Raw genomic sequence first — 21569 nt, 5'->3', positions numbered from 1 at the left:
ATGGCGGTGGCTGTGCTCCTCCATCGTGATATCACTCGTGCCACTCTCCTCTGTGCTTGGTGCTTCTTGCAGTGCTTTGGTGACCAACCATTCAGGTGCCAAAGGAAGGAGAATGCTTTTTCATGCCCACTGAGCATCACCAAACATGACCTTGCTAGTACATTCAGCTTTCTTGAAGTTTCTCCATCTGTTCATTTCAGAAGGTCTCTCCACGGGCTTTTGCCTGTGTTCTGAACTTCAGCTCTTGTTGATGTGCTTTTGTCCTGTTTTCACCTCAAGCAGTCTTCACTGGAGTGAGAACTGCCCTGCACTGGAAATCCAAGTGTCTTTTTCAGCTGCTTTCCATCCTGTTTCCAATTCTGAATGGAAATGTTCTCTCCTAGGAAATACCTTTCTTGTCAATTGTATTTTTGTAATACTGCCTCTGCTGGTCTCTGCCAAGTGCTCGGGAGGCAAGTTTTCTTGTAAACACAAACTTGTGTTGCAATAAAGGTATTACAAACCCAACTAAAACTGCTTACTTGGAAGAATTTTTCGTTAGCAGCAAGTGATTTATGGGATATAGGTTTGCCAGGGTGATGTGTCTGTTCTCACACATTTGGAGCAGCATGTTGCACGTGAATGCTGTACTGGCTTGTTGGCAGCATTTCGCTGGATGGAGTGCTCCTCCCAAACCCTTGCAGTTAGATATTCAGTAGAAATGCTAAGGAAAGGGAACTGGCCAAGGGACCAAGTCAGAGAGCTTGTAGATAAAGGGAGGAAAAATACGGGAATTGACAGGCAAAAAAAGAACAAGGAAAGAATTAAGTCCTCTGAAGAAGGGTACTGGCAGTGGTCTCTGCACATCTGTGCTGCTCTCTCTTCTGGATTTGAGCGTTTGCATCCATGTGGAAGTGTGCCTTAACAAAGGAGAGCTGCAAGGAGGAGTAGAGAGGAGCCCTGACAACATGTGCAAAAGCTGTTCCATGTGTGCCAAGTGCTGGTTTGAAACATTCCCAATACAGTGATGGTAGCTGATGTCATGCACTGATAAGAGGTGCAAACTGACTTCTTGATATTGACAGAGAGAAAATCATGATGCTGGGATAATCAAGGCAGGTCACCTGCATTGTATGTGGAAGAGAATGGAAGATAGGGAAGAGAGGCGAAGGTACCATTGAAGTGACAGAGCAGGATAATGAGATTTTTTTCATAACGATGAGAACGGTCAATGCTACTTTGGTCAATACTCAATTACAAGGTGTTAAAGTGACTGAGACCCAGTCTTGTCTCAGCTAGTTGTTTTACTTGGGTCAATCAATAGGCAAAGACTATAGATAGTCATTTGAAGATGTCTTGTTCTAGTCACAGTGTGAAGGTTTAGGAATTGAGTCAAAGAGAATTGCTAACTTGTGACTGATTGGCCAGGAAAAGAGTTAAGTTCTGCAGCAGAGGAAAAAACCAAAAAGTAGGGTTTACATAGCCATATGAAGTTTCTCCTCTTAGGTTACAATAGTGCCTTGGTATCCAACAATGGTCAAAGAAATGGAGATTTTGATTCATACAAGAGGAAATGGCACCATGCTGAAGGCATAGATACAATAGCTATTGCCTGTGTGTAACATGAGGAAAGGGGAACAGAACCTTAGAGATCCCAAAATATTGGGGGATAGTGGCCCATCATGGGCCTGGGACATGGAACAGTCAAAGATGAAAGTTAATTTAGACAATAGGAGCAGAATTAAGAAGGGATAGCTGAAGGTGGATGAAATTTTGAAAAGTGGAACGTGATCAAATATGTCTTTGCAAACAAGCAGGTCAGAAAAATGAGACAAGAAACTGTGAATTTTGGATAAGGATTTGCAGTGTAAGTCAGAATGAAGTGAAGGAAAGAGGAGTAACAGAAGAGAATATAGTTGAGCCTCACAGATAAATGGCAGAAAGGAGACCAGTGATACTGACATGCAGGTAGGGTCAGAAGTCAATTTATGGATTGAGGACTTGTTACAGGATTCGGAAAAAGGTTTGTTTTAGAAAATAATGGATTGGGAGAGATGCCAAAATATGAGCATATAGGAAAAAGTTGGCGTATGTGAAAGAAGGGTACTAAAACATTAGAGAAGAAGAATGAACAGGAGGTCAAAGATACTCAGAGCTTGTTTTGGTGCTGGAGAGGGGTGAATGAATGTGCAGGACACCCATCTGTTCCTTTGAGATAACAGAAGGAAATAGGTCACTTAGGGAGCACACAGAGTATAGGGCATGGGGAATTAATAGACTGAGTGGGTTGAGGAAGAACTTGCTTGTGTGCATGAGTTTGATTTGTGAAGTGTCATATTTGCTACATGCTCTGTAAATCTCCACCTCTTGGTTATGTTTTTGCAGTGCGACTCCATGACAGTATTTCAGAAGAAGGTTTCCATTACCTCGTCTTTGATCTGTAAGTGTCTGTCTCTGATGCTTCACCAGTGATGCAGGCACGTTGGTGGTTGACTAAGAGTGCAATAAAAAGCACCTGCATTAGTATAATCTTCCCTTTCTCTTTTGAGACCTGTAAATACCTCTGGCCTGTTTGACAAAAATCCATTGACTGTGTGGTGGGGACAGACCAGGAAGGCTCCTGGTGCAGGTGTAAGTGTGGGATGGCAAAGAATGTCTATCCTGTGTCTGGAGACTGTTTGATTTTTCTCTCTGAGGCTGGTCAGAGGAGGGCTGTCCTTCCCAAGCTCAGCATATGCTCAGCTGATGTGTGTGGGCAATTCCCACACAGTGTGTCAGCAGTGTCCTGTACACTGCCGGTGAAAAGGCAGTCCAGGGGCTCAGCCATGTGCATGTGCCAGTGCTGGTGCCATGGTGGTGGAGCTGGGCCCTGGCTCGTCTGTAACCCAGTTTCCCACACAGGTGTGGCAAAGGGCCCGGGTGGGTGGCCATGTACCTGCTGTGCAGCCTTTAACTGCACAGCCGTGGGCTCTGTAACAGCCTTTGTTCTTTCGCACTCCAGGGTTACTGGTGGAGAGCTCTTTGAGGATATTGTTGCTAGAGAATACTACAGTGAAGCAGATGCCAGGTAAGATGGTTTCCAGACTCTTCCATGCCTGTTCCATGTACATGTACAAGTGGAGTGAGTTTCCTGACTACTGATCTGCGTGTGGCTTTGTTCTAACACTTTTGCCCCTTGTCTGGATAAAACAAATTCTCTTTCTGCTATTAGCATGAACTTACTGTCACCAGACAGCCTGACTCAGTACAGCTCTAGCCCATGCCCACTTGCAGACATTGCTGTCTCTGCCAGTTGCAGATGCTGTGCTCTTTGCTGAGAGAGCCACTGCTAGCAGCTTTGTCTACCTGCCCTTTTTGGTGGGTGGTCACAGTGTGTTCTTACGGAGCAAACGTAAAGGAGAGCTCTGGGGGTGTTGCCTGCTTGGCCTTTTTCTTCTAGCAGGGTTTGCAGTGATGTGCCTGTGCTGTTGGGCAGGTCCATTCAATTTGCCTGTGCCTAGGTGATGGTTTACAGGGCAGTGAGGAGAGGGGGCTCTGAAGGCTGGGTTTCTGTGGAAGCCCTCTCTGACTGTCATCTGGTCAGTGCAGTGACAGAAGGCACAGTATGAGAGCAACCTTCATATTTTAGTGTTAAAAAGGTTTAGAATTATGCCCTTCTGTTCTTGAATGTGTTCCCTCTCTCCCACGTGTGAGTTTCCTGAAGTGGCATGTGCTTGTCCCTGTTTATACAGGGTGGATGTTACATACAGCAGTAGCTGAGGGTGTTGTCTGACCCATCCATCTGCTGGACATGCAGCATCTGGAATCAAAGCCGGGATTAGGCCACTCCTGTTCTGCTTTTATATGGCCTGGGAGCGGCCCAGTGGTGACATTTCACCCTGCTTATTCTGCAGTCGTGTTCTTATCCCATACTAACCCTTGCTGAAGCAGAAATCAGGGGAGCCGTGAGAAGAGAGGAGTAAGAAGGAAGTAGTGGGTACTGGGGCAGGTTGAGCTTGGCAGGCAGTACTGTGAGGAAGACGATACTGAGTGCAAGGAAGGAGAGCACGACCTGGGGTGTTGGTGTAAGTACTGCAGGCACTTATTTGCTTTCCCCATGGCTCACTTACAGCCTTTGTCTTCTGGGCATTGCAGGCTTTCAGATGAGGCACTGCCCTGCCTGCTCTGCCAGGAGCCATCTGGTGATTGGGAAGGCCAGTGAACTCATCAGCTCTGCTGGAGCTCCTGGCAGAGAGGTCTAAGAGCCCCATGGATGTTTTCAGTGGGGTGTACAGATCCTGTAGGCACAGCATCTCAGATGGATACACAGGCAATCATGCACTGTGCCGTGAAGCTGGGAAGTTTTGAGGTTATCAATCATAATCTTCCCCTGTTCCTCTTGCCAGTGCCTGTTCCCTGAAGTGCTCAAAAGCTGTCAGTGAGTGACACTGCTCAGGAAAATTATGGCAGGGTTAGGGGAAAAGGAGGACTGTCTGTTGCTCTGTGAGCCCTCCTTAGGGTGCTCAGCCTTCTGACTGTCAGCTGGTCAGGTCTCCAAGTGCCCACAAGATGACAGAGTGAAACTCCTCCCTTTCTCTCCCCATGCTGTGCTGAATTCCAGAGCAGTCTGAGAGAGCGAGGTCTGTGCCAATCTGCCGTGTTTGGCTCGCCTGGGACACCTCACACTTTTGCCATTTTTGGCCAGAAAATCTCTCTCGCTCAGACTCAGCTCTGTTCTAATTATACATTTTTGTTTTGGGAGCAGGGAGATTTTCATGGATTCCGACCCTGAGGATCGTACTGCTAGCTCCAGAGGGGTGGGGGTAGCAAATACACAGTGCTGCACCTCCTCTCCTCTTCCTCTCCTCACCCTCTTCCCATCTTTTCCTATAGCCCTTTTTCCTTCCCTCAAATATTTCACTCATTTCAAACTTGTTCCTCTGAGATTCGTAGAAATCAGTGAAGGGTCAGAGAATTCCTACAGTGAGGACCTAGACCTTTCTGAGTTGTCCACATCTGCATGCGTACTGCCCAGCCATAGTTGTCAAAATCCCTATTCCATTCTACATTCATCCTTGGGAGCCAAGTAAATGTTTAGTAGAAGAGATGGCTCCAACTTGGAATCTCACCCATGGGTGGATTGTGCTGTCGTTATGCGACAGGTGTAAATAACATCTTGTTTTTGTCCCTGTGGTTTACAGCAGTGGGAATGGCAGAGACAGGGTTTTCTGTGAGCTGGGGGAGTGCAGCATGCTGCACTTAACGGAATGAGTCTGCTTTTCAGATTACTAACCCCTTAAGTGGGATCTGTACTTAAAAGGCACCCAGCAAGCGGGTGTGTGTGCACATTGTGTATATAAAGTGCTTGAGATGCTGCTCTGAAAGCTTTGCAAGCTGGCAGGCGCCCAGGCGTCGTCATCCTGCATTTGCTGGGGGAGGCTGCTGCTCTCCCAAAGTTTATTCTTTGCTCAGGACTAGCCCAGTGGAATGTTTCCTGGAGCAATTTGGTCTTGCTTGCACAATTTCAGCTGCTGTTTGAAAATACTCGGATGCCTTGGTTGTTCTGTGTGGGGTGGGCAGTGTTGGCTGAAGGAACAAGTGAAGGCTTAGTGTGATGGGAAGGGAAGGAAGGAAATGATGGGAGGTAGGAGAGAGGCTTTGTGGTCCTGCTGCAGAAAGGATGTTTGGCATCCTGTTGCTGGGCAGGGGGGCTGGGGTTGTTCAGCTGTGGTGGTGCTTAGCTGTGGCATCCAGTGGTCATGATGAAGAGATTCAGCATGAGATCTTGAATGCCCCCTAGTACAAATACAAAAGTTAGGGAAATAGTTCCGGGATGAGATGTTATATGTGTGTGCATAACTTTGTGTGTCTCTTTTATCTTGCAGCCACTGTATTCATCAGATACTGGAGAGTGTGAATCACATTCACCAGCATGATATCGTGCACAGGGACTTGAAGGTAATGTTTCCTCTGTGCTGTGGTCTGAGGAGAGCAGCCAGGGGATCATTGGAAGAGGCAAGACAGGAATATTGTGTTGCCAGCTGGCAGGGACTTTTGTGGGGGTTTTTTTTGGGTTTGGTTTTTGATTTTTGTTTTTTACTTGAACTGGGTTCAGGGGTTCCTGAAGCACAGATTTGCCTCTTCAGAGCTTTCTAGAGGGCTGGAGGGTGTGCTGAACTCCCAAGGAAGTTTTCAGTCTTTGTGAACCTTGCCAGCTCTCAGGCTCTCTGAGGCAGCTCCAGGATGGAGTAGTTGTGAGTCTTGGAGAGAAGTATGCTTTCAGAGAAACTTGGGTAGGATTCATTATAATGAAGGACATTTCTAGTTTATGATTGAAGAGATCTCTAGAGACCTGGAGCAATCTTTGTTCAATTTGCCAGGATGAGTTTGTCTGCACAGAGCATGTGTATTTTTATTCTGCGGTGTTGCCAAACACATGCCACTGCGCTAGGGTAGAGATGTTCAGCAAGAATTTTTTGTGTTATTTCTTTCTTCTCTCATCAGTAGAAGCACTTTTAATCTAAAACAAAAACTGCTGGCCAGTTAAAGATTGGATGAATCAATCATTTGACGCATTGTAACACGTTTATAGTCCCTAAGCCTCCACAGTGGAGTCACCTAAGCTCTGCACACTGGGCAGCTATGCTGGGAGTTGGGCAGGGTTCAGATTGAAGAGATTTGTGCAGGAAAGTCTGCATGCCCTGGAGCCTCCTCTGTCTAAAGTGGGAATGGTGATGGTCACCAGCAGTCCAGTTAAATTAATGCATGTTGACACCTGCTACTGGTGTTGGTTTGGGCTTGTTAAACAATGTACAAGGGGGAAAGTAGAAAAATATTAGAGTGAGTAAGATAAAAGCACATTGCAAGCTCGGTTCCTCTGGTGTTTTGATCTAGTGAAGAGCCCTTGGTGTTTCTGACAAACTCCCATGCAACACTTTTGACCTTCTGATTCACTGCACTGTGAAAAAATGCAAATCATCTACTGTGGACTGTGGCTGCTCCTGATTAGACCCAACACCAGCTCCTGAGAAAGCAATATCCAAGAGGCACGGCTGCCCAAAATTAGGGAGTCTATGAAAATCAATAATGTTTCTCAGTTACAGAAGAAGTTTTCCTTGTGTTCAAAAATAATCTGATTTCCTTCCAAAAGTTTTGTTTGTAGGAAAGTGAGCAACTTGTTCAGAATTTATCAGCTGCTAGACACTCCCTGCTGTACTTAATGTGTTTCTTCTGTTGCTTGCTCTGATTGACTCAAACTATCCAGGCCTGAGGAGGAACCATTCCTTTTAGCAATGAAAGTTCCTATGCTTTTTATTTAATATTTAGCTCCTTTCCAAAAGCTTGGCCTTCAGGGTCAGTGTGTAATAACTGCCGAGCCTATTTCAAGTAAAGTTTTGTCTTTTGCACCTCACTCTCATAACTCTGTCTTTTGGCTGACATACTATTAAAGAATGTCAAATACTGAGCTGCCCAGAGGGACTGTAGGAAATTAGGGAGTGCATTCACATCCTCACCAAAAAGTATGTGAAACCTGAGACAACCCATATGTTGGCAAACATGCACATGGATAAGCACAATTAGCCTTAAGGTGTTTGCTTCTAAAATAGAGCTACAAAGTGCTTAACTAGCACACGTCTGTCTTAAATGTTGCTCTTTCTTAGTCAAGCTATGCCCAGGTGCAGTCTGGAGTTGGGAGGGATTTCCAGAATATTTCATTGATCTTCTGCTTTAGGGTCTTGTTTAGAGTGGTGAATTTTTATTGCTGTAGTTTGATTACCACAATCTTTTCTTCTTGCCATATGGTGAAGAGCCAGTGGCATCCAAATGTATTGAGACTTGGTTGTCCTTCCTTCCGTGCTGCTTATGACAAGGACTGTGTTGAGGAAGGCTTTTCTCCCTTCATTCAAAGTAGATACAGGCACATCCCCGGTACTTTAAGACATAAGTGAGCAAAGCTTGTGTCTGTCAGGCAGAACAGGGGTAAAGAGTTGCTATGGGGTGAAAATAGTGAGCAGGCTGCAAAAAAAGGCCTTTATCAGATTTGTGAAACTGAGACAAGCTCCTGTTTCTGGATTTCCAGGCTTTCATCCTGCTCAGTTAAAAAAATCAACTTAATATGAAATGCACAAAAGATGAGAAGGGGATAGGATGCTATCCACATTTGACCTGCCTATCTTCAAGCTGATTTTCCTGCAGAGCCATAATAGCCATCACCTTAAAGGCTTTGGGGTTTCAAGAGGTCCCATGTAACTAGCTGCTCTGGTGCTTCAGAGGAAGCTGCCAATTCTCAGTCCAGGTTTTGGAGTTTTGTAAAGCCTGCTGCTGAAGTCCTCTGCTGGAACACAATAGAATTATGGTTTGAGTGAGATTCATTCAAGGTGGAAATGCGGGGGTCAGAAGTCTGTCTCCCTTTCCCGCCACACAGAAAAAGTGACATTGCTGCTTCTTGTATTGGTGATGGCAGCAGTAGCAAGACAGAATATTTTATGCTGCTGTAAATGTGTAGCATGAAAAAATTGCTTACAAGAATACTCACTGCTGTGCTGCTTATGCCGGTTTGAGGCTGAGACTTTTTCTGTAAGGGATGAAAACTACTGCCTAGCCAGATGATGCCTTCCCACATTACAGCAGTGTGTTTGGCAGCCCTTATTATCATCATATTTACTTTTTCAGTGCCTTGGGGACTGTCTAATGTTCAAGGGGAGAAACATCACTGCAGATTGTATCTCCTGCATTGTCCCTCCCTTCTTCCCTCCCTCCCCTTCCCCCTCCCCGCAGTTATCCTCTTTGAGGAGGGCAGAATCGAATTTTGGCTTAAGTGCTGCAGGAACCGTACTGCCAGTGCCCTCTGGTGTCAGCATGTAATGTATGGGCTGGGTTGGAAGAGGCTCTGGCTCCCACAGAGGAACCAGAGGATTTGTGTTAGACCTGACAATTTTCTGCTGCTCCAGGTCAAGGCCATTCGTTGCTGTTACCGTGTCTTCACCTGAAGAGGTCTAGTACTGCATGCTAAATTCAGTCAGCAGGGGCAATTTAGTGATGTGGATACTAGGTGAGAGGTTTTAACAAGGATGTCAGTCTTTCATTCTTACTCTCTTTTTTTCTTTCTTGTCCTCAGCCTGAGAATTTACTACTAGCGAGTAAATGTAAGGGTGCTGCTGTCAAACTGGCTGACTTCGGACTGGCTATAGAAGTCCAGGGAGAGCAGCAGGCCTGGTTTGGTAAGACTGTTTGAGCTTTCCCAGCTTTACTCCCCTGGTTTCTGGTGCCTGGTTGAGTTGCATCCTTCTGAGTATTTCCTCTCAGCTCTTCCAGCACACTTCTCTGTATTCGGCTGTATTTTTTCAAGCACAACAGCCTCTGGGTCTTAGGCACAAAACTAGGTGCAATAGAGGAGAAATGGATAAAGACAGAAAAAATGGCTATGTGTTTCTCTACTTTTCTACTCAGTTTACAGTAGATGCTAGTGTCAGAGATGAATGCAGCTGCTAAGTTTAGACCCTGATCTGAACTTTCCTACTGCTCAGAAGGGTAGACATCTGGAATTTTGTTTGGTCACTTTACAGAAATGCATTTGACCTAGCCTTCCTTAGGCACATTTGGATCTGACCTTATCTTTGTTTAGCTAAAACATAATTAGAAATGGGACCTTTTCAGGCTAAAAATCAGCTCTGAGACTTTGCAATACTGCAGAGATTCTGGAAAAATGACTTCTCCTGGTGTCTCCATACCACTCGGCAGTCAGATGTCTTCCATCTGTGTCTTGTGTTTTCAAACTCCAAGCCATTATATGTGACAATGGTATAAGACCTGGCATACAAGCTTGTGCCCAACTGGTTGACATGGTCCCTCTTACTTGTCTGTTTTTCTTGCAGTACACAGGCACTGGATCCCATCTGATTTATTGCCCTTTTTGCTTGTTTGTTTGTTTGCTTGTTTTTTGGGGTTTTTTTTTTTGCCTCTCTTTGTTGGGTTACCAAGAGACAGCTCTAGCAAATATGAGATGAAGGGTGGGAGAGACAGGTTTTGGAATTTGTTAGTTATCACTAGTGGATTTTGTGATATGGAAAGATCTCTTTTTCTTGGGTACTGTAAGTACATTATGTCATCCATTTTCTGGCAGGGTTTGCTGGTACTCCAGGCTACCTCTCCCCTGAAGTCTTAAGAAAAGATCCTTATGGAAAACCAGTGGATATATGGGCATGTGGTAAGATTCTGACAAAATGTTTTGCGCTTAAACAACATCATTCCATGTAAAAGAGTGCTTCCTTGTAGCCTCTTGCTGGGAGGGTGCACAATGCTCCTTCTTACTGGGTGGAGACGTGATGGCACAACTGAGGATAAGCACCTTGTGCAGATGAAATGAGTACTGGAGCCTGAACTCATATGATTCTGGTTCCTAATCTTTTCTTCAGGCCATCTATCAGATGTTTGAGACTCAAGAGAAAGGACCTGTCTATGCTTTGAAGAGTCAGTTGTTTAGATAACTGTAGCAATTTCCTATTACACTGACTATGTAGAAGATGAAATACTGAAGAGGGATGATTTTTTTTAAAGAAAAGAAGTTAGTGTAAATGTATTTGGGACTGATAAGTTTAGAGATTTATGATATCAGTGTTGCCTGACATGGACTAAATGGTTCTCTGCAGGCCAGGAGTGTCAGCTTTGTCACTTTTGTCATTTTTGTCCCAACACTATGCACAGTAAGCATCTAAAAACAGAGTCCTTCCTAAAACATCCCTTGCTGCCTAGGACCCCTAGGAGATGTGGCTTCATCTTACTCTGAGAGCAGCTGGGAGTTGGGGCTCACCAACCAGGGTAGCCAGAGGCAGGTAGAAGGACTTCGTGCAGCTCGTTCTAGCTCCTGGCACTGCTGTTAAGAGCTGAATGTGAAGTGCCAGGGTGAGGTTCAGCAGATGACAGAGTTGTACTGTGTTTTGCTATCTCAGAAGGCTAAATGCGATGGCAAATGAAGACGTTGAGCAATCATTGCCTTGGGGATTGTCAAGAGGGAAGGAAGAGGGGCTGAAGGAATAAGTGGCGTATTAGCCTAACCATAGTGTATCTGTCTCTCCCTCCCAGGAGTGATTCTGTACATATTACTAGTGGGGTACCCTCCCTTTTGGGATGAAGATCAGCACAAACTCTATCAGCAGATCAAAGCCGGAGCCTATGACGTAAGGGCACTTTCTTGCTGAGTACCTGCATGGGTGTAGAAGCCATCCAAAACATGGCACTATCTTACCTGGCGTCCAGCAGCAGGCCCCAAGCTTCCGTGCAAAACGGCGTTTGACGTGCTCGTGCTCCTCGTTGTCTTCACTGCCTGGGATACAGTCCTGTCTGGGGCTGCTGAGGGACGTGGGGAAAGCATCACAGCGTGCACTAGAGCACTGACACTTGTTAGGGAAATGCAGAGGGCGGGAAGTGGTGTCTCCTTGTAATGCTGATGTTTTCAGTGCAGTAGAGGGAAGATAGAATGAAGGAGCTTGTCTCTGTCAAGGCCTAATAAAAAGTATGGGGACGTATTCTGTAGAATTATAGTTTAAATTACGGTCTTTTACTCCTCTGTGCCATAGTTCATGGAAAGCATGGGGCCCAGTGAGAAGACTGAATGGTGGGAACCATTGGAGGGGGGTGGCTTTCTGGTGGGGATCAGCATGGTGGGGGTTGGAGGCTCTGGTAAAAAGCCTAGGAGATCATGGAATACATCTTACAGCACAGTAAAACTGAGGTGTAAAAGGTGCTTGAAAGAGGAATAGCAAGGAGGTTAGTACTGAGGGAAGCAAAGTTGGTATAAAATGTCATTTGGGTTCTGCAGCTTTAATGTTTGACATAAATTCTTCCATGTCAGGAGAGGCTTGAGAGGGAAGAAGGAACTCCTGGAAATCCTAGCTCAAAGCCTGTGGGCATGAATATCAAGAGGAAGTTGGGGAATTCATTTTATAGGCTGTGTTGTGGTTTGTATTAAACAAAAATAAAACCCCAAAAGGTGAGGGTTCTGCTGGACTCCATCTGCTGATTATCTCCCAGCTTCTGGGCTTGAGACCATGAGAGTAGCTGTACTGGTGGGAACAAAGGTCTGCCTGTGTCCTAGCTCAGTGGCTTCCTGAGTGATGTCTTTGTACCTGATAGCCTTAAATGAACTTGTGTTCCTCTCTTGTTTTGCTGCCCCTTTAGTTTTTGTGTTGGTTGTTCTTATTTGAAGTGGTTTTGCACTAATTATATCAACGGGGATTTTCAAAGGACTTCAGGGATTAAATACCTCTTTCTGTAAGTCATGAAGAGTGAAGTGCCTGATCCTTCCTTATTTATCTATTGTTTTTGAAATCTTAGCTATAGTGAACAGATTTCAGTAAATTCTTCCCTCATTTTGCCTAATAGAAAACTGCTGCATTTTACAGGTGCACCTGCCCCTGGTGTCCTTACCCAGCACCAAGGGGCCTGTATGCACAGGACTGTTGTTCTCCCTTGACCAGAGAGGAAGTGGCAACAGTGAAAACAGTGATATAATTATTTTTTTTACTTTGTGCAGCTGGGTAGGGGTTTTGCAAGACATTACCGTGAATATTTCAGAGTTCAGGAGTGGGGAAAGTGTCCTTGCTTGAAGCTTCTGTATCATGATTTTTGAGTATCCTCTTGCAATGTTTGCAGAACAAATTGTATAATGCCTTAGTGATGCCTGCAGTTGCAGAAATGAGATTATATGGAAATCAAATACAGCAGGTGTATTGTTATGACCCAACTGAGTAAAACGATAAAAAACCATGAGGAAAAAAAGACAGATTAAGCTTTAAATTATGTAGTACTGTAAGGAATTGTTTTCAGCAGAAATCCATTTTTTTCTCCCACTTAAAGACAGGGAGCTTTACCCCAGCAGCATATTTGTGTTCTGAAGTTCACCTGTACTTGTACAGTAGAGTCATGGGATTTAATCTCAGCATGCTGTCATCCATACCACATGCAAACCTCTATGAGATGATGTAAATATCCCATCTTTATCATGACTGGAATTAGAGCAGAAAGCAGTTTCCCCTCATGGATGATCAGCAGCTGAAATACATAAAATTCTTTTCTTTGTTCTCATGCTTCTGTATTCCCATCCACTGTCACATCTCTCTTGCCCCCCAAGTAATGATCTCGGTATGGTAGGTGGTTGCTAATGGCTTGCTGGTGGGTTGCTACACCTAAATGACTGGTATTGTTCCAGGATATTGTGTTTGATGGTGGGAAAGGTGTACCTGATGGGATGTTCTCTGTTAGTGGGTTTTGCTTTCATGCAGCTTTGCTGTAGTTAACTGTGATTTTCCATAAGTGTTAGAGCTTTAGCATGCTGAAGAAAGAGACAGGTGGGGTAAAATAAGATAGTGCCTGTGTTTTTCATTTAAGAACGCAGTTTAAAAAAATCTGTGACTTTACTTTTTTAACTTGAGTGTGAAAGAAATTCAAAGGTCTGAGTGATTCCTAAAAGGCTTTTAAACTCTTAATCTTGTTGCTTATGTCTGGTGAATGGTACAGGTGTGTCCTGCTGTCTGGTACCATTCATTTGCTGGATTCTGGATGATTTTTGTTGAGTATGGGTTTTGCAGATGTGTTTGCCCTGGTATCGAAAGGGCAAAGGCTGGAATTCAGCTGTGTAGCAGGGGAGAGTCTCTTCTGCTAGTAGAGCATCTATTCAGTTCATCATCTGTTCCTTCTTCCTCTTTTAGTTCCCGTCACCTGAGTGGGACACTGTGACTCCTGAAGCCAAGAATTTGATCAACCAGATGCTGACGATAAACCCAGCAAAGCGCATCACAGCTGACCAGGCTCTCAAACACCCATGGGTCTGTGTAAGTGTTCTCCTTATGCCAGCTTGGTTTTGCTTTGCCTTGAATGGACGTGTCAGGAAGGACTGAGTATATTTCAGATATTTCAGATTATGATCTTTTTTTTTTTTGGATGCTGACCTTCAACAAGCCAACTTTGCCATGCTGTGGTGTTTTTATTGCCACAGAAATAAAAAAATCCCTTATTCTTTTAGAATTTTGTCAGTGTCCAGAGTTTCTGGTTTTTTCCCCTCATCTTGTCGAATCCAAAATGTCAAATGGAGTTCGGCATCAGACAAAAATTTTAGGACCATTTTGTTCTTCATCTCTGCTTCACTTTATAGCATAGCATCTTTGCAATAGTTGGGACATTTGTGCTGCAGCTTAGCTAGCTGTAAACTTGAAATCAGGAAAAAATCCTTTGCTGTTCTGTATATGTAGTTTCTCCCTTGCCAGACCTCACACTGAAGTATTTTTCATCTTTGCAAAGCTGGCAAGGAAATCCCAGAACACAACTGGATGTGGGTAATACCACAGCATACTTCTGGGATGGGTCTAGTGAGCTCCTTGGCTCATTCTTGAGAAACTGTGGTGGTGGTGTCTTTATACCACAAATCAACAGATAGCAATTTAAAGTTACTTATGTGAACATCTGTCTAACAGGAGAACTGTAAAATGATGCAAGTTCCTTGGAAGTCAGAACTTCACACTAGCTGAGACTGCATCTCTCTTTTTTTTTTTTTTTTCTCTCTCTCCTTGCATGCTTGTGATCAATTACAGTTCCTGTGTATTATTTCCTTCCAATGCCTGTAGCCAAAGTTGTATTATGTTAGCCCACTCCTTGTGGCAACTTTCCTTCTCTGAGCTAGAGAGAGTCTGATTTCACTACCCAGCCCTGTCAGCCACTCACTGAAACTGCCTCCTGTCGAGTCTGTTCTTTCCCTTTGCTTTGCAGTCCCTGTGTTCACAACATGTTTCCATTCTGGATATGTATGACTCCTTAAAGTAAATGTTGTAGGAAATCTAAAAAAAGTTTAAAAGTTTATCTGAGACACTGAGTGTCTCAGCATCACTGAACTGCTGAAGTGTATGTCCTGATTCTGATATCTGCCAGGTTAGAAATTCACTCACTGTCCTCACAAAGGAAATTCAGGCTTGTGGTTCTAGGTAAAAGCAAAGCTACTTTGAGATTAGTCACTGGCTTCCTCATGTGCTCTAAATGCTTGGCAGTATCAGTCTCTGATTTCCTTTTGTGGTCTTAATGGCTGCAACACTTCTGGGAAGTTGTCTTTTTGCAGTTGATGGGATCCCAGTCTGCTGTGGTTGACAGATGTGCATCACTGCATAAAGATTATGCTCATTTTTTTTGTATTGGTACAGTAGAAATATATAATCTTCTCTCTTACATCCTGAGAATCTATTTCTGCAATACTGGTACAAAGGTGCAAAGGCCTCTGCTAGTCAACCTCTTACATTCAGGGTGCTGTCATGTCCAGGAAGGCTGCTGCTTACAAGGAGGCCCTTACTGCTTGAAATTTCTCTTTCAAGCTGCAGCAAAAGCAGCCCAGGTCTTCTCTGTAGTGCCTCTAACTGGATTCCCCGTGGGTATGCTTGTTTGTTTCACTTTGTCTTCATAGTGTCTTAAATCTTACGTGCCTGAAAGGCAGGGAGGACTGATTCTCACATGTGCCTTTATTATAAATTTCTTGGGTGCACTCCTGTCATAGCCCACCTTGATTTAATGTTCTCAGGTGATGAACCAGTTGCAGTGTTTTGCAGCCATGCAGTGGTGAGAGGCTTGGCCGTGTCAGCCTGAATGTCTTGATTGTGTGCAAGTGGAATGAACTTCCCTGGCCGATTTGGTATGGGTATGATCTTGATCTCCTGCTATTCCTGTTTTTCAGCAACGATCCACTGTTGCATCGATGATGCACAGACAAGAGACTGTGGAATGCTTGAGGAAGTTCAATGCTAGAAGGAAGCTAAAGGTAAGTATGTCTTAATTTGTCTTAAGTTTGTTTTTAGTTCTCTGAATTTGAGGTTAGTGCCTTCCTAGCAACTTCCTAGTACTTTTTTCATGGCTAGCACAGTGTTAGAGAAGTACCTTATGTGGTCCTCCAGTACAGGGCACTGAAGCAGTGTACTGAGGAGCTGGGTAATTTCTTTCTCCAAATTCTAAGCTTCCCATGCCTCTTCTGCTAAATATTCACCCCTTCTATTTTCTGCCAGTGAGTTGAAATAGAGCAGCTAGTTCTGGGACTTCTAGTTCTGAACACTGCACCTTCCAGTATTAGTGTTACCACTTTGCAGCTGGGGCAAAGCCTCTGGCCTGTGCACAAAGCAGCTCTCTGCTGTGTGAAATCTAGGAAGCAGCTCTGTGTTTAATTCTAAGTGCCATTTCAGATTTCCTAGGCTGTCCTGCCTGGCATCTAGCTGCTGCTCTAGAAAGGCAGGACTGGGAGTGGTCCTGTGTCAGGTCTGTCAGCCACACGTGGGACCTGGGTACACTGGGCTTCTTCAGGGTAGCAGTGGGAATACCTCTGCATTGGTAACTGAGGCACTGTGTTCTCCGTGGGTCAGCCCAGCCCCTTTCTCAAATGGCACTTTCTGTTGTCCCTGCTTTGTCTTCCCCACAGGGTGCAATCCTCACAACGATGCTTGTGTCTCGGAATTTTTCAGGTAAGTTCTCTGTGTTCCCATCCCTTCCTTGCTTTTGTTTTGTGTGAGTGAGCTGGAGAATATTTTAACCATTTTGGGGTTAAGTAGGAGGGGAGGAAACATGCTTTCAGTTTGTCATGGTGTAATGGTGATCACTTCACCTGAGCTGGTGACCAGTGGGAAATAGGAAATTATTTGTTTGGAGAGGAGCACATGGTATTGTAGTCTGGTACAAAACAGAAGTCAGCCTCCATAATTGTCTCATGATATTTTATTAGCAATTACTTGTGAGAATTCTAGTTGGTATCATTAGCTTTCCCATCATAAACCAAGAGTGAAGAGCTCTTATTAGGTAGGAGTGTTTCCTTTAGATCTGAGGCAGGGATGGGGAAGTAATATTGGTGAGAATAGGGGCAGGAACTATTTGGTATTATATTACTTTGACTCATCAAAATTGGGTCTGAAGTGTCTAGCTATTAGTTTTCCTTCTTAGAGTCTCAGAAGTGGTTTTCATCCTTTTAAATTTAATAGCTGGCACTCTGGCTCCCACCCAACTGCATTACGTAGTGCATTTACTGAAAATGCAAATCTCAACATGTAAATCCATGCTTTTTGGAAGATTGTTGTCTTGGCTCGGCACACCTAGGTGATGCAGTCTCATTTGTGCTCATTTTCATTTGGGTGGAAAACCTCTACTTGTAAGTGCTTTTGGTTTATGGGATCTTTGTTTTCTTTACCCTCTTTGTAATTTTCCTTCTCTGTTAAAAGAGCAATCATTGAGTGCATGAGTCAGATTTTTATTGCACCTGACTACAGCTGCTTTCAAGTAGAAGTCTGCTATATGGGTTATGTGATGATGGAAGTGTATTAATTTCATCTGGTGAATACCAATACTTATATTCTGGATGTTGTTACAATAAACTTGTAATTGGAATGAAAACCTCTGTGAAATGATCATCCCAGTATACAAAGTGCACATTCTTCTGTGAACTCAAGGCAGCGTTTTTAACCTTCTGTATGGTGATATTAAAAAAAAAAAGTCAAAGCATGCTACAATTAAGGGCCAACCCTCAGCAACATCCAAACATTTTTTTCTTGGTTCTTGTTTTCAGGTAGACCTGTGCCAATATGTCAGCATTACTTGTAGCTACAGCAATTTCTTTTTACTGCATTTCTCATAGTTTGGCCCTAAAAAGGACAGTGATTTTATCCATTTATCTGTCCCACACTTGGGCTATTACAGGACTTAAAAATTCTGTACTGTTTTCTGGGATTGATTCTGAAATAACTGTTTGAGGAGCTGTGGCACAATGACAGGACTTCTGCAGGCCTGTACAGAGCTAAACATTTTCTTGAGCCTTCTGCTGGTGTGAACTGGTTTTGTTCTATTTACATAGCTCATCTTTATTTCACTTAATTGATGATTCTGAAATAGACAGGGGTTTTATTATTTTTTTAATAAACAGAAGTTTTAGATGAATTTTTAGTCTGCAAATGTTGTCACTTCCAGTGAAGGCGCAGAAGTGCTTGGGTAAGAAAATCTCTTACAGCTGCGATTTTGACTACATGAAATGCCAGAGAGATCAGTTCTCCTTAATGGTGTGTGACCTATACATCCACTTAATCCCTGAGCTGGTGCTGAGGAGGAAAAAGCTTGCTCTGCTCATTCTTCTCTGTGTCAAGGGCTGAAGCTGCTGGATCCACTTCAGTGAACAGCTGAAGAAAAGGAAATCCTAGGTGGCCCTATAGTGAGTGCAGGGTTTGCAGTGTCACTGAGTTCTGCTTTGAATATAAACTGTGATTCCAAGTATGAGAGACTCAGAAAAACTGTCCAGAGAGAGATGTTAGAAATTTAGCTGCAAAGCCTCTGTTGGGAGTAGCAATTCCTTACGTTTTTATGTGGTTTTAGAGGGGTGAGATCATCTACTCCTGTTTTCTTTGTAGTGTAATATGAGCTTGACTTTTTAAAAATGGTAATTATTTTTTAATTTACTTAGGTTTTCTAGTTGGCTGCAGTTAAAGTAGATACATCTGCTGGAATTAAAGAATAAATGCACGCTAGCTGAAAGTAATAAGTTAAAAAGTTCATGTGGGAACTTTGGGTAGAACTCAGACTTTTCTTACCATGACAGGCATCTAACTGCCCTTGAAGAGTTCTGCAATAATATTTGTTTCTTTCCCTAAAGCTCTTAAGGGGGTTTTATTTTCTCAGATTGGGTGACACTGTTTTGTGGGTTTTTAGAAGTCCCATTCCCAGCAGACTTGGAACTAGATTTATGAAGAGAGAAGCTTCTTCCTGCCTGGGAATGAGATCTCCTAAAAGCTTCTTTCACAGATGTTTTGAACAAAGAGGAAAATGAAGGCTCATGTGACCCCAGGATCAATTAATTAGGCACGACTGTACTATCTGCAGGAAATATGAGAAGACTACTTTAATCTTCTTGCCATTACTATCTCCTGTGTCACATTTTGTAATAGAGAGTTCCTTCACTATGTAGGCCTGTGACAAATTGTATTCCTAGAGAATCTGTAGCAGTACTCTCTCTCTTTTTAGTCCATCAAAAATTCTTGCTTTTTACAAAGAAAAAAGTTTCTGTTCTTTTGTGAGTAATTTGTTACTTGCTATGTGTCTTGTACCCCAGGCCAGTTAAGTTAAAGGATATCTGCTTTCTTTCCCCAGTTATGATATATTCTGCCATTTAATATTGGATGTTTGTGGTTCTTTTTATAAGATTGCATCTCAGGCCAGCTGTAGGCTATTTATTAAAAGCAGGTACAGTTGCACTCCTTTCAGTGTAAGTTAGGAAGTTGAAACCTCATCACAATAAGGCATTTCTAGCTTCTCTCCACACTCTGGTAGGTGTTAATTCAGCTGCAGGAGAGCAATGCAATCTGAGTTTTGCTGTAGGATTGTTAGGGTCACACCAGGGTATACATGGATTACTTGGGTGTTCATTTGGGGCTTCAGATGTTCAGGTAATCCAAGCAAACACTCATCTGATCTGCATTCACTTACAGAATACGGAAGTGCAGTCAGGTAAATCAGCTGATTACATCATACACAAGAAACTCCTGAATCATCTTCTGAGAAGTAAATGCAAATTTATTACTAGAAGAGGGTTGGCAAGGTTTTTAGAGACTCCTGCAATATTTAAAGGTGCCTGGACTCATTTATGCTGATAAACTCTGTAAACAAGCTTGCTATGAACAGAGTGAAAGGATGGAAAGAGACTGGTTTTCATCTTAGGAGCAGCCATTTTCACAGAATGCTGAGAAGTGGCTTTCTCCATAAGCTGACTTTTATGAACAACTTAAAAGTGGCCTATGTGAAATTCTTAGAACTGTTTTCCTAAGTGGATTGCAACTGTTAATTTGGGGAGCTCTTCAACAAGCTTTCACACTCTGGAATTCACTTCTATCATGTGGTTCAGCACAAGTCCTGTGTTCAAAATAGATCCTAAGGCAGACATTGCAGGTAATTAAGCCTTATGCCTGAAATCTTTATTTTTAACTGATGTTGAGCTTTTTTCTGGGTTGTTGTCACTGCTTGCTGAAGTCAGTTTTGTGAGGGAGCTATTGTGGCAGAGTGTGACAATAACTGGAATTTGTTACATGTCTCTGCAGTTCCTTATTAACACTCCAATGTGCAGGTTTGGGTTTTTGACTAGATAGGTGAGGTTGAGAGAGGCTGGAGGCAGATTCAAGGAGCAGAGTTCTTTCTAAGTAAAGAAGGCCCAAATGTGTCTGTGGATAATTAGTGTTATCTGTACAGAGACGTTTTTTAGCTGATTAAAGAGCAAGAAGGAGGAAGTAATACAAATACTGAAATACTTTGCTGTCTTGTTATACCTCCCTTCCAGATGTGTGAAACTGAATTTTTGCTATTTTGTGTGTGTGTATATGTGCATATATGCATATATTTATACTCAGGTTGCAATTTGAGTTCTTTTCTTTAACTGAAATGAGTAATACATGTGAAGTTTCTACTGTGTTATGTTAGGTAGATAGCAATTCAGAAATTTTTATCTCCTGGTAGAAATCCAAAGGTACGAAAATATGGAGGGGGAAAAGTTGCTAAGGTGTTTGTAGAGCTTTGACCAAATAAGTGTAACATCACTGGAAATCACATTTCCCAAGCAAAAGCTGAAGTCACATTTAATGAAAAGTTGTTTTTAAGTGTTTCCTCTGTATCTATTAAGTCTCTTAAGTTTTAGAGAATGCTGCTCAACTGCTACAGTGTAGATTTGCCAAAGCAGTGGATTTCAGTTGGTAACTTCCATTTGCAACTTCCTAGAGTCATAGAGATTTCATGACTGCATTTAAGTGTTTATCACTATAGCCAGAGAGTCTAATTTATCATCAAAAGTGAATGTTATAGAATAATTTCTTCTACGTTCCTCTCTCTAAAGTTCAGGAAAGCTCTGTGAATGCTTATTATTGTGGTGTTTGTTCTTAATAGGTACTCTTGAAGTTACACTGCATTCGTGGGCATTGTGTGTGGTGGTAGCCAGAAGTGCCTCCTGTGACTGTACACTGACTGTTGGCTTATTTGTGGTGACCCTAGCAGTGTCACTGAGTAGAGAAATAGTTAGTATGACTTTCTTTGAACTGAGAATATGAGAATGACAAGCTGCAACTCTGTGTCATTGGGAAGTCTATGTTGGTATGATACAATTTTTATTTTATCAAGTCTCAATAAACTCCAGAATTCTTCAGGTATAAATGCTTGTGTTTAGAAACCAGAACTTGGCTTGGTTGTTAGATTAGCATTATAAGTTAGACAGACTTAATAAAGCACCCTCAGTGTTCTTCCTACATCCCAAAAAAGAACTCTCTGGAAGCTTAAGCGAAGTGAGAAATGTAACTGAGTTTTGGCAGCTGAGGACAGGGCAAACCCAGGGACAGCTGGATGAAGGGTTGCTCTCTCTGGAAGAGAAGGAGTGGGCCTGGCAGCAGGGAAGGCACTATCCCTGCCTGTCTTTGGAGTGAGTGTTTCCTCTTCAGTCCCCCCTTGGCTCTGGGACATCCAGAGTGTCTGGTGTTTATTGCTGATGAGTTCAGCATTAGGCATTTGTGTTTCTGCCAGGAGCATGGTCCAGAGCCCAGGCTGTTTACTATGGAGGCCAAAACTGAGAAATGTGGGAAGAG

General features: G+C 43.3%; 1 protein-coding gene across 18 annotated transcripts in view; it reads left to right on the top strand.

Moving 5' to 3' along the window:
* CAMK2G (calcium/calmodulin dependent protein kinase II gamma) overlaps positions 1-21569 on the top strand; it is a 119787-nt gene that overhangs the window by 66726 nt on the left and 31492 nt on the right. For all 18 annotated transcript variants that reach the window (XR_010744123.1, XR_010744125.1, XR_010744126.1 and 15 more), the window contains 9 exons: positions 2365-2419; positions 2981-3046; positions 5844-5916; positions 9077-9179; positions 10082-10165; positions 11041-11135; positions 13665-13787; positions 15668-15751; positions 16400-16442. Coding sequence is in view for 13 of the 18 variants with exons in the window: in XM_066324052.1 (XP_066180149.1) it covers positions 2365-2419; positions 2981-3046; positions 5844-5916; positions 9077-9179; positions 10082-10165; positions 11041-11135; positions 13665-13787; positions 15668-15751; positions 16400-16442 (726 nt within the window). In the remaining 5 variants the exon portion in view is untranslated. The remainder of the gene's footprint in view (positions 1-2364; positions 2420-2980; positions 3047-5843; positions 5917-9076; positions 9180-10081; positions 10166-11040; positions 11136-13664; positions 13788-15667; positions 15752-16399; positions 16443-21569) is intronic.

Source organism: Sylvia atricapilla, chromosome 8, assembly GCF_009819655.1.
Source record: "Sylvia atricapilla isolate bSylAtr1 chromosome 8, bSylAtr1.pri, whole genome shotgun sequence".
NCBI lineage: Eukaryota > Metazoa > Chordata > Aves > Passeriformes > Sylviidae > Sylvia > Sylvia atricapilla.
The sequence above is the reverse complement of the archived record's forward strand: the minus strand, read 5'-3'. Positions and strand labels throughout refer to the sequence as shown.